The 13,446-nt window shown below is 39.4% G+C and overlaps 1 protein-coding gene across 1 annotated transcript; it reads left to right on the top strand.

Annotated features, from left to right (window-relative positions):
- Positions 1-10,034: 10,034 nt before the first annotated feature.
- On the top strand, positions 10,035-13,080 carry hoxc11a (homeobox C11a; the record flags this gene model as incomplete). Its single annotated transcript, XM_080015746.1, is given in 5 exon segments — positions 10,035-10,061; positions 10,063-10,080; positions 10,082-10,117; positions 10,120-10,930; positions 12,848-13,080. Coding segments are annotated over 5 exon segments (1,125 nt in total).
- Between the last annotated feature and the right edge of the window lie 366 nt (positions 13,081-13,446).

Genomic DNA, 13,446 nt, shown 5'->3' on the forward strand with positions numbered 1-13,446 from the left:
CCGTCTCTTATTTCCACGCCGGTATCATCTCTACTGTTTATGAGTTTTGAAACGGTTTGCTGGTATTCATTTATTAATAGCATTTTATTGGTAACTACAGTAGGATACAAATAGGGGTCATTTCAAGGCTGTGGCTGGGAGCACAGGGATGGTAACCTGCGCGTCTTTTTTGGATTATAGATATTATATATATATATATATAGTATCACGTCAGTTTATCCGCAGGTAACTTTATTTTGTTCTTGTTTTCTGCTTGACAGAAACAAAACATATGGCTCCCCTTCAACTTGGACCCAATCAATGTCCTGGTAAGATACAAGCCTATTACAACGCAGCAAAGCAAGCAGCAGCTCTGTAAAGCGGTAATAGGGTTACACCCCAGTGCTTCATACAGTCAGGGCTGAGGCTTGTACATGTATCCTCTCTGTTTGCACTGACGATCGTATTGTTTTATTTCACTACCAAATCAAATAAATGAACGCATGTCGTTTTCATTTCTAACTGGAATAGTTTTGTAAAGAACATATAAATAAATAATAGCTCCAATTCCACAAAGCACACCCTACTGGCAAAGAGGTGTAAAGCAATGCAGGCCTATGCGGTGTTTTCTGTCAACTCACACTGGAAATAATTAAGGCAAAATACTGGAATTGTGGGAGAATACTGCAATTGTAGAACACCGCTTCCTTCGAGCTGCAGCAAACCAAGGCCCCAAAAACACCGTCCTTTGTGTTTGTGCCTCTGTGCTTTTAGTGGATAATCAAGTAAATTGATCATTTAAGCAGTATAGACCGAGGTGTTTTTTTAAGAATCTCCTATTCTATTCTATTCTATTCTATTCTATTCTATTCTATTCTATTCTATTCTATTCTATTCGGTTCTATTCTATTCTATTCTATTCTATTCTGTTCTGTTCTGTTCTGTTCTGTTCTGTTCTATTCTATTCTATTCTATTCTATTCTATTCTATTCTGTTCTGTTCTGTTCTATTCTATTCTCCGTGTGTCTCTCTGCGTCTTCTCTGTATTCTCTCTTCTCTCTTCTCTCTTCTTCTGTCTCTGTTCTCGGACACATTCGTGGCTCTGAACTGATGCAACCATTGCAACAGCTCCTCAATGCAGTGCACTTTAAATAAACAATACCAAAAAAAAAATAAACGCCATTATTTAAAAAAACCCAATGGGCTGTGTTAGCCAATTCCACACGCTTGCATATACCTATTTATAATGGGATCATATGGACCATGAATTCTTGAGTTGTGAGCTTTGAATGTTAAATGCGTCATAATAAGGAATAGCTGTGGTAGGATTGGTTTAGTTTTTTCTGACGACCATAATGCACCTTTATAGATACGAGGTGCAACGTAAACAAAGCGACCGCTTGAAAATGTGATATTAAAACGTGTCTGTCTTTGTTCTGTCTAATGCCGACGTGAGTCTGGGTAAAATCCGACAAACCCGCCTGGACAAACCTTTAGCCCAGCGCCTGCTCTTTTATTCGAAATAGATTGGGCAAATAATAGCCGCTCATTTCAGAAGCACTTATTTCCTTAGTCTCTGTCCAAGTGACAATGTTGAAATGTGTCCTCTCCGACGTTGTTCGAAATTGTGCCGCTGTGTGAACAAATTATATTGGAAATACCGCTGGCTGTGCGAGTCAAAATAAAGAAAAATATACAGGCACAGTTGTTATTTAATAAATAAAAAATGGGCCTATACATTGATATTTTTTGTGGGCTATCTGATGTTTGTGACGCAAACCTATGTATGTGTGGCCTGTGGAAATACTGCGGAACTAACTACATGAGATATACATACGGGATCCACGAATACATAGGAGATGTATAGAGATACCTGCGGCCAGAGCGCGTCTCTATACAACAGCATGAGTAAAACTGTTATTAAGAAGTGACAAGCTTTTACATGCAGTTTGGTCATGTTTGTCCTTGGTGTTTACAAGAGCTGCGTTCTGTTGCTTATGACTTTTTCAGAGATGGGCATATAAACCCGCGTCAAAAAGTTCAGCTGTAATTTTGTATATGTATTTGAAGGGAATAAAAAGGTCTGCTAATCGTTGTGTTTATTTCTGTTTAATGCAACTACAAGTTCAGTTTATGGGTAAAATAGCTTTCATTTAAGTTTTTTTTTTTTATATAACTGTCATTCCATGCACGTATTGGCTCTCTATGATACAATAATTTACAAGTTTATTTCATCAATTGTCGTATTCTTTAGATTTGGAAAGGCGACGGGTCAAGCTGGTAAACGCATTGCACGTTTTACCTTGAACTTCGAGACGCCTGCAAAATGTTAAGACTCTTTCAGGTTAAAATATGAAGCACACATCGGGTCCTAATGCAGTGTCGGCGGTGCGTGTCCTTCTTATATAAGACAAAATGTGCATCGTCTGTCTGAATTGCTGATTCCCTAGATCCTTAATGTCCTTGGATATAATTCTCAATGCAGCTGTGTCTCGGAGCATCCAGAATGTTTGCGCCCCAACACAGGGACATATCTTAGTTGGCCTTGCCGCTTCTTTACAATCGCTCTTTGAATGCTCCTGAGCACTTTTGACTTTGAGACTGGCTAAATGTGTTTATGGTGGGCCTGGAGGTCAGCGGGCTCCACGGTGCCCTTCGCAGAGAACTTGTGTGTCATGTGGTCTAGGTCTCCGGCCACCCCGCCACCGTTTATGGCACGAAGCTGGCTGCAGAAAGAGAAAGGGAAGGATGTTATTTAGACGCGAGTGTGTGTGTGTGTGTGTGTGTGCGTGTGTGTGTGTGTGTGTGTGTGTGTGTGTGTGTGTGTGTGTGTGTGTGTGTGTGTGTGTGTGTGTATGCGTGTCAACGTGCGCGCCCGGTGTCTTTGATGAGCCTGTGCGGGAGTGTGTGGATGTGATAGGGATCGGGCGGTTGCTGGAGCAAATATATATTTTAGATATGTGTTTTGTGTTTTCAGTTGTTAGCTCGCTTTTTGTTGCTTGGGGATAGGGCGGTTGCTGGAGTAAATAGTTAGATAAGCATTTTGTGTTTTACTATATATATAGTATCTATCTATCTATCTATCTATCTATCTATCTATCTATATAGCTATCTATCTAACTATGTTGTTGTATAGAGACGCGCTCTGGCCGCAGGTATCTCTATACATCTCCTATGTATTCAAGGATCTCGTATGTATATCTCATGTAGTTAGTTCTGCAATTTTTCCACAGGCCACAAATACATACGTTTGCATCACAGAGATCATATAGCCCACAAAAAATATCAATGTATGGATAGATAGATAGATAGATAGATTGATTGATTGATTGATTGATTGATTGGTTGAAAGATAGTTTGCCTACTCTCACATAGCGACTATGCAGGGATGGGACAGTAAATAGATCTGTATCTTGAATAAGCATTGAGCATGTATTATATATACATATATAGGTATAGATAGATGGATAGATAGATAGATAGATAGATAGATAGATAGATAGATAGATAGATAGATAGATAGATAGATAGATAGATAGATAGATAGATAGATAGATAGATAGATAGATAGATAGATAGATAGATAGATAGATAGATAGATAGATAGATAGATAGATAGATAGATAGATAGATAGATAGATAGATAGATAGATAGATAGATAGATGGATGGATAGATAGAGCTAATATTTACATCGTTTGTCTCCTTTTATACTGTGTGATGTCGTGGTCTTCTTAGAACAAACTCATTGTTTATTAGAAGCCACGTGTTCGCTGAATTCAAATGATTTTGGACAACAAATGGATGCACTGATGAGCAGCGCTCACTCTTCCTCTTAAAAAGCTCCCTCCTGCCCCTGAACAGTGGTCTTATTGAGGCCCTGCGGCTTGACTCCGACGGACTGAAGGTCAAGGATGCCTCCCGGATGGATTTCCACCGAATGCTGAGTGAAATCAGTGAGGCAGGGGGGGTTGCATGTGTCATTTGTTTAAATGTGTTTTGCACTGGCTGAGTGTGCACGGTGTGCACGGGCGATGGGACTATTCAGAGAGAATACAAATATGTCTTGAGCGCACCTACTGGTTTAACAGCTGGCTTTTAAAAGAATAGACAATATTTGCGGCAAGTCCCGAAAAAAAATGTATTTTCAGCGCGTGACTAAGCGCGTGGACAGGCATTCGACGAGGTTTGAGTCCGTCGCATCGAGGCCTAAAACTTGGCGTCTATTTTTAGGGAATAGCTATTTATTACGACGTTTTTATGCAGCATCGATGCGGGCAGGGCCGCACTATTTCTGTTCCTGGAAATAGAGCCGGTTGAATTGATTCATTGTTTCAAAATTAATGGAATTTAAAAAAATGTTTCCTCTGGAAAAATGTTTAATTAATGTTTAATACTTATTTTATATCATATTTACTTCATAATGTGCCACTTAAGCTAATATTATTATTATTATTATTATTATTATTATTATTATTATTATTATTATTACAATTTAGTCCATTCTAGTAACATTCGCCGCAATCTTTTGTTCCTAACACAAGTGGTGCGGAATGCTATTTTAAATGCACAAGCTCTCAAAGTAATAATATCATTTCGGCTCCTGCAAATTTGGCTCATGTTTGAACATGGCGATTTATTCCATTTGGCTCGTTATCCACACCTCAAGCATGCAAATTAATTTCTCAAATTATATTTTCGCAGGGAGCTAGGACAAATCAGTAATAATCTAGTGTGTTATTAATTTTGTGCATGATTTTTCGTGAACTGTTATTTTCCCCTTCTGGCAATCGTTTTCTTTACAACTTACACTCGTAAATTATCATCAAACAATATTTTCCGCCGCCAATGATTTTGAATTCTATATTTTTTATGAAAAACATTGTATTGGTTGGACATACAATGCAGCTATAAAGCGCTCTCCACTACAAAAGTATGCAATTCACTATGTTGGTCCTTGCAATGACTTTATAGAATGCAAATATACAATGATACAGAATTTATGGACATAATAACACAATAAAATGCTACAATTTTTTTTTTTTTATTTAAAAAACATGCCCACATTTAAGACGGCTTTTATCCCAAACAAATGTGTCCAGATTCATCGATTTGAATCGTCATAATACGCCAGAGAGAAAAAAAAAGTTAATAAATACATCGTGATTTATTTTCATATTAAGTCATTGAATGCCTCCAATAACTTGTAGCTGGGAGGGGGGCAGCTCTACACAATTTCTCTTTCTTGTCTTCGTTGTAGGTTCGTTGTAGGTGCATCCAGTGAGACCTCAGTAAAAAAGAAAACAAGCTCTTTGGTGTTGCTCACACGGGCAAGTTTAACTGGCCGCCTTACATCCAATTAAATTTATCTAGGCCATGTGGGGACAGTAATATGATTACACACGCTCCCCATATTCAGCTCCGACTTGAAGCCGTTTTAATACGAAGCAGCTTCCTACAAGCAAACTGTGCATGTGGCGTGTGTGTGTGTGTGTGTGTGTGTGTGTGCGCGCGCGCGCGCGCGTGTGTGTGTGTGCTTGTGTATGTGAGTGTGTACGTGTTTGTGTGAGTGTGTACGAGTGTATGTGTGTGTTTGTGTGTTTGTGTGTTTGTGTGTGTGTGTGTGTGTGTGTGTGTGTGTGTGTGTGTGTGTGTGTGTGTGTGTGTGTTCTGTCGTATTGTTTGCCTTTGGTTTTAAGCCAGACATATCTGAGCAAGAAGATGTTCGTGATTTTTCAAACATCCGCCATGCTGTATAGTACATGTTCCGTAATGGAATAGCACCTATATTTTAATGATGTGCTCCCAATACATAGCTTGAATTGAGTCAAAAAGACTCGGACTTAAGAGTTTCTAACAGTGATGTTTAAGTGAAGAATTTGAAATATTTCCACCACTTTTGGCTTGGAAGGATCCAACAGATAATGTCAGTGTTGTGCACGATAGGTAGGACTATACACTGTAGAAAAACAACAACAACAAAAAAAAACAACCACAATTGATTGGAGTCATTAGATCATTTTTAAATAATGCTTTTATTCGTTAAACTATTTTGTTTTATGTTTTAAATGTAAAATGTGGTTTCACCGAACAAGTAGTGATGGAATTTGCACTCAATTGGTCATATTTAAGACCTGCAATGCAATATGATCATTTCGACAATCGCACAGGTAGACTGAAGAAATCCACTGGATCAACTTAAAAATGTGTAAAACCTACACATTTGGGTTTTTTTTCCCACCTACAAATCCAGAAACTCAAGCAGAACTTTTCTGTTAAGAAAATCTAAAAATATAAGATATATTACGTTACATCACGTTTGAAGTGGAGGCGATGCCTCGTTTTTTCCCCCAGCGTTGTCAAAATCCCAGCATTTATTAAACACCATCTCAAATCTTAAATATCACCGTCCGAGCGCCAAATCTATACCATTTATGCGGTGAATGCACATTTCACATTTCTGTGTGTTATTGTCTTCTGCGTCTCATTCCATCATCCTGTGGAAATAAACGCATGGCAAACACTTTGGCTTAAACACTTAGAGCTCAAAGTTTAACTTAGAGTCAATGGTTAAACTCTAAGAGAGCCGTTGATTTGTCAAAAACACGATGGTAAAATAGAAACATGCACACAAACATGATCCTCCGGTAAACCAAGGATTCTATCTGAAATGTAGACTCGTTTCTTTCTGTTCACTGTGAAGGCTAATATTCGCTGCTTCCGCCCTGTTGTCCTACATTTGGGATTTTATTCGCCCATTACTTATTTATTTTTTACATCCACGTTTGCTTATAAACACCGTGAAAATACATAGACGCCCAACTGGGTTTATTGTGATGACGAAGAGATCCGACAATGTTGTTTTGGAAGCTGTTGCAGGCCCTATTTCCGACTCTGCGCATTGAAGAAGCTGTAATATTATTATTATTATTGTAATTATAATAATAATAATAATAATAATAATAATAATTATTATTATTATTATTATTATTATTATTATTATTATTATTATTATTATTATTATTATCGGTATCTGTATCTGTATTCGTATTTGTATTTGTATTTTATTTGTATTATTATTTCATTTTTCTAAACATCCGCATTAACAAAAGAAAGACAAAGGGCCACCTTAAAATTCACTATAATTTACATTTTGCGATACAAAGCCTTTATATTTTTTTAGACATCAAACACAGACATTTCTGTAGCTTTATCTCGAAGCCCCAAACTCTTGATTTGATGAATAAAGCTGTCACTGTTTAATTTAGTTTGATGTGCGAAAATGCCTATTATGGAACCGCAACGCACTATCATGTCTCCTGAATGTGTTCAGACACAGGCCAGTGTGTGCGTAATTATTGATTTCACTGCAGTCCCCCAAAATAGACCCGTGCGTTTGAATCGATGAGCCCAAAAGTATTTTTTAATGTTGTTTCTGTCTGATGCTACCAGTCTGAGATATTTGTTCAACACTAAAACATCAGAAAATTAAGTGCACATCAAAGCTATCTTCCATTAATGCTGCTATTGTGATGCGGAATTGGGAGAAATTAAATATAATCTAAATTATCCACCACTTCCTATTACTATATGACGCGAACAAATACCTAAATTATACCTTTTTAACAAAGTGGAATTTTTAAAAGCAAGACTGTGCATCCCAAATTCCACTCCTTCTCCCTCTTTCCTGGAGAACAAAGACAAGTAGCGTTACTGGAGCAATTCCCAGTTTTATGGTGGACGTGGAGAATTTTAGTGGTCAAATTCAAGTGCTGTGTCTGGGCAGCTGTCTGCTTTCTTTGTACTTGGATGCAATATGCATATTGGTGACTCAACCTTTTGTTTGTTTCGGTAGTAAACAAACTAAAGCCCCCACTACCTTTTCACCCAAAGATAGACACTTGTTTCTAACGCTGCGGCAAGCCCAGGTTGTCTAGGCGTTTCCATAACATGCACGTTACAAATGACCACAGAACATAATAGCTTTATTTTGATTATTTCCCTCGTTGTATTTATCAGGTCCCATGAAGTCATTAAACAAGAAGTTTGATCGAGATGTGAGGTAACAGTTGACTTTTCTATTAAAACCTCTCGGAAGTGGCGTATCACCCTAAACAATAGGCTATTATATTAATTTCACCTTGTGTTGGTATGAGTGAGTCTATAAAAGTTCGCATATGGCCCTCCAAAGCACAATTAAAAGTTTACAATGACACAGAAAAGAGAATTAAACTGTTTAACGGTTTATTGCAATCAATAGGACACGTCTGTTATATATTTACACACACACACACTGTTGCATGGAAAAAAAAATGTGAGATGGAAAAACAGATATCAACATCTTCAAGCACCAACTGGAGCGACGCTGGTGCCGAGAGGCACAGTAGCCTCCACAGTAGTTTACCACAGGCCCAAATTGTCAGATAGGCATCTGCGTCACACGTTTTGGGGAAATAAAGGAAGCGGCTTTCAACAACGTTGCATTAAATATAAACGCAATATATTCCCATATTGACGCATTAACACATTGACACTTCCATAACAAAATATCTGACAAACGAGCCTCATTTCCTTGTTTTGTGTGTGTGTTTTCCTTTTTTTTTTGTGCATTGTGCAGGATAAAACGAATAAAAACACGTTCAACCAAGCCTGCATCAACGCTGTAGTTTGCAGTTGGGCAATCTGAACATGTGTGTATGTGTGGTCTCACTTGGAGATAGTGCATGTGGGAGCATGCATCGTCCAAGGTTAAACTTGCTGCTTCTTCTCCTTCTCCTCTTCTGGGGCGCAGGTCTCGAGTCTTCTCCTCCAAGGACTTTGTCATGATCCAAAGTCAAAGGGAAAGGGGGGTAGACGCACCAGTCAGACATGCTCGCTCAATTAACGCGCCGTGCACGTCGTATAACAATCGGTTCCCTTTCAATTTCCACACAAAATGCACCTATTGGCGCCAACGATCCCCCGCGAAGCATAACACACCAGCAACTTGTATTCAGTGAAAGAAAAAGGAAAAAAAAAAAAAAAAAGGCTCAAATACATTAATTTGGATTTTTAAATGTTGATTATAATTCCACCCTTTCAACGTGCTGTTTTAAATAGCAGGCCTTTGCAAACCGATGGTGTGTGTAGATGTCCTCGCGTTAAGGAAAGGAAGTCAAACTAATCAGGGCATAACCAAAGATTGCGGCAACTCTCATCATAATAACTGAAATGCTATTTAAAGAAATGCCTTGTTTCGCAACACATTACGGTGTAACAGTTAAAAGTGCCCTGTTCAGTAAAAGTGTCATGTATTGGGTGCTAATTATACCACAAAGATAAAACATTTGGAAGGTATTGGAATGTTTTTCTTTTGTATGTTTGTTTTTGTGGTTGGTATTAAAAGTTACATATGCCTTGTTTGGACCAAATCCACACAGATCATATCAATAGAGTCCCCTTGGGGGTTTGTTTAGTGCCAGAGATAATGATCTCTGAATCCCTAATTAAAATGCACCTAAAGTGCAAAATGTACCAGTCCAAAACCTTATAGTACAGAATACTAATGAAATATGTGCCATCAAGGTGAAATATAATATTATTAATAATAGCCTAGATTTGAAAATAATAATAATAATAATAATAATAATAATAATAATAACAATCATCATCATCATCGTCATCGTCATCATCATCATCATCATAATCACAATCACAATCATGATAATAATTATAATAATTATAATTATAACAATAATAATAATAATTATCTTACCTGACAACCTTCATTAATACTACTAGGTTTAATATGTGAGATTATATAATCTGCAGCCTATATATGCTAAGCCTGGGGATGCTACAGCTATTTAGCAGACCTACCACTAGTAGTCTAAGCATGAGCACACAAACCAACATCTTTCTCTAATTGTCACATTCTGAGCCAAGTAGCGGGGGATCTGCAACTAGTTGGTTTTTTTTTTTTGGTACTCCTGCGGTGTTTGAAAATTAATCGCTTGAACCTCGCAGACCTTACCTAAGAGAACCACTCCTACACAGCCTACCGCTCCAAACTGATATATGACAATATCTACTTTCGATCACGTGTCTACGGGGCGACTTAGACGGGATTGCGCGTCATCTCGCCTTCCCAAATGTTCTCCCCTTCTGCACTTCGGATCCAAAACATCTATCTATAGCGCGGAGTGCGGGGGGAGAAAAGATGTTTAACTCGGTGAATCTGGGCAACTTCTGTTCCCAGACGCGCAAGGACCGGACGTCCGAGTTTGGGGACAGCAGGACGGGCTGCGCCTCCAACATCTACCTCCCCAGCTGCACCTACTACGTCCCCGAGTTCTCCGCCGCCGTGTCCTCGTTCCTCCCGCAGGCCCCGTCGCGGCAGATCAGCTACCCGTACTCCACGAATCTGTCGCAGCCGGTGCGGGAAGTCTCCTACGGCTTGGACCCGGCGAGTAAATGGCACCCCCGGAGCAATTACGCGCCGTGCTACTCCGGAGAGGACCTGGTGCACAGGGACTGTCTTCCGCCGTCTACCATGACAGAAATGCTCATGAAGAACGAGAGCGTGTACAGCCACCACCACCACCACCACCACCACCACCCGGGCTCCAACCACCACCCGTCCACGGGATTCTACTCCGGCGTAGCGGCGGGGAAGAACAGCGTCCTCCCCCAAGGGTTCGACCGCTTTTTTGAGACCGCGTACTGCGGCACGGACAGTCCGTCGGACCATTGTTTACAAAAGGGCGAGGCGGCCAAGCTGGAGACCGGGGCGCAGCAGCAGCAGCAGCAGCAGCCCGGAGCCCTGCACGACCAGGACCGGGACCAGGACCAGGACCAGGACCAGGATAAGGAGCCGGAGGATGACGAGGAGGAGCAGCGGCACACGAACTCGGGCTCTTGCGCCTCTTCGGCCACCGCCAAGGACGGGAGCGCCAGCAAGAGCAGCCACACGAGTAGGTACCGAGGCTGTAAAACGGGGAAAGGTTAAGGGAATAACCCGGTGTTTTGTCGGTTCAGATTTTATGTGGAGTTTTATAAGCATTCGAGGGATTTTATTATAACCTACAAAGCTCTTTCTTCCAACGAGAAGAATTTTTACGATGGGAGAGCAGTCGGAAAAAAAGAGAGATGTTCTACACAGACTATATGGCGAGGGAGTCTGTGAAAAGCTTTAAGAGCCGCGCCGCTATTGTGACAAACGCTCACGTTGATCGTGAACTTGCGTTGGTCATTTTTAAGGGATTTTTTTTTTTTTTTAAAGGGGATTTTTTTTTTTTCTTGTTGGGTTGTCAAGAGTAAAAACCAATTGGGCAGAACATTGCTTTTGGCGTCCTGTGAATTTTCTTTTAGCACTCGCTTGTCAGCAAAAGACAGTGTAGCATAGTTTATTACACACTTTCAGGCGAAACACCATGTCCGTTCTGTATATCTATATATCTATATATCTATATATCTATATATCTATACATCTATAAAATACATGCTAAATTCTTATTCAAGATACGGATCTATTTACCACCCTATCCCTGCATAGTCGCTATGTGAGAGTAGTTATACAATATATCTATCCATATAATATAATAATATCTATCTACTATCTATCTACTATCTATCTGTCTATCTATCTGTCTATCTATCTGTCTATCTATCTATCTATCTATCTATCTATCTATCTATCTATCTATCTATCTATCTATCTATCTATCTATCTATCTGTCTATCTGTCTATCTGTCTATCTATCTATATATCTATCTATTTACCATCTATCTATCCATCCATCTATCCATCTATCTATCTATCTATCTATCTATCTATCTATCTATCTATCTATCTATCTATCTATCTATCTATCTATCTATCTATCTATCTATCTATCTATCTATCTATCTATCTATCTATCTATCTATCTGTCTATCTGTCTATCTATATATCTATCTATCTATCTATCTATCTATCTATCTATCTATCTATCTATCTATCTATCTATCTATCTATCTATCTATCTATCTATCTATCTATCTATCTATCTATCTATCTATCTATCTATCTATCTATCTATCTATCTATCTATCTATCTATCTATCTATCTATCTATCTATCTATCCATCCATCTATGGCAGCCAGTGGCGTGTGTGCTGCACTGTGTAGGTCTGCAGCTCCCGCTTCTTGCAGCAGCCATTAAAACACTTCTATGCTGTCTTTGTACATTTCCCACCCCAACACTGATTTATTTGCCCACGCTCCTGTTCAGTTGGATGATCAGTATGAAGTAAATTACCAACTCATTCCCCGTGCGTGTATTGATCGGTGCAAACAAGAACCTATACTTTGCTTTAGCCTGCTTTAGCATGCGCATTAGTACTTAATACTCCATTGAAGTAAGTCCCCCACACCGTCCCCCGTGCTGTTGGTCCCTTCTTATAGAATGAAATTAATATAAGTTAAAGCATCTCCTTCGGTAATGCATTAATGTCCAAACAGAGCAGCATAATAGCACCATGTGCAATAAATTCATATGAGTGTGATTGGAGTGAGACACCATTAGTTCAGCTACAGAGGAATGCGACGCATATACTGCGGTGATATACTTTTGTTGTTGTATATTTGTAGCAGATAAACACGTACTTACAGACTGTAAGTTGATATTATTTACTCTAAGTGATTCGGATATTTAACACTTTATGGCTCGTTGTAGCCACTTCACACGTTGGATGTTATGAAATATGAAATGTCCTCATTGCCGGTGTCCCTCCACACTTTGTTATGCATATTGTTGCCATAACATTTGTGTGTTTGTATTGTTATTATTTTATATTCGTATTTATACTGATATATACACATAACAGCCTGCACCCCCTGTTTCCTGCAGGCACTCCTCGCACCAGGAAGAAGAGGTGTCCATACTCCAAGTTTCAGATCCGAGAACTGGAACGGGAATTCTTCTTTAACGTTTACATCAACAAGGAAAAGCGGCTGCAGCTTTCCCGGATGCTGAACCTCACCGACCGACAGGTTAAAATCTGGTTTCAGAATAGAAGAATGAAAGAGAAGAAGCTCAGCCGAGACCGCCTGCAGTACTTCTCTGGAAACCCCCTGTTGTGAGCAGATGCGTGAAATGTCATATTGGTCATTGACATTTTTTTAGGCCCTGTGCTGATCTCGTTGAATTGTAATTGTGGGCATAACGTGATGCTATCAAGGAGCCCATGTCACCAACAGTGCAATGTAAAAAAAAAAAAAAAAAAAAATGGACAGTCGGAGTTCTTAGGCCCCGCATGGAATAAGTCGCCATTTTCTCAATACCTAAGGGCGGCGGTGCGTTTCTATCCGGCCTGGAGAGAGGCCTGTGCGGCTTAAGAAATCATTTATACCGATGCTGGTGTCCCCTATTTATCACGATTCATTATTGTGTTAATTATATTGTTCATATACCTATTATTCTTTGAATATCAAATGTAACAGAACAAT

This window comes from Zeus faber (assembly GCF_960531495.2).
Source record: "Zeus faber genome assembly, chromosome: 15".
NCBI lineage: Eukaryota > Metazoa > Chordata > Actinopteri > Zeiformes > Zeidae > Zeus > Zeus faber.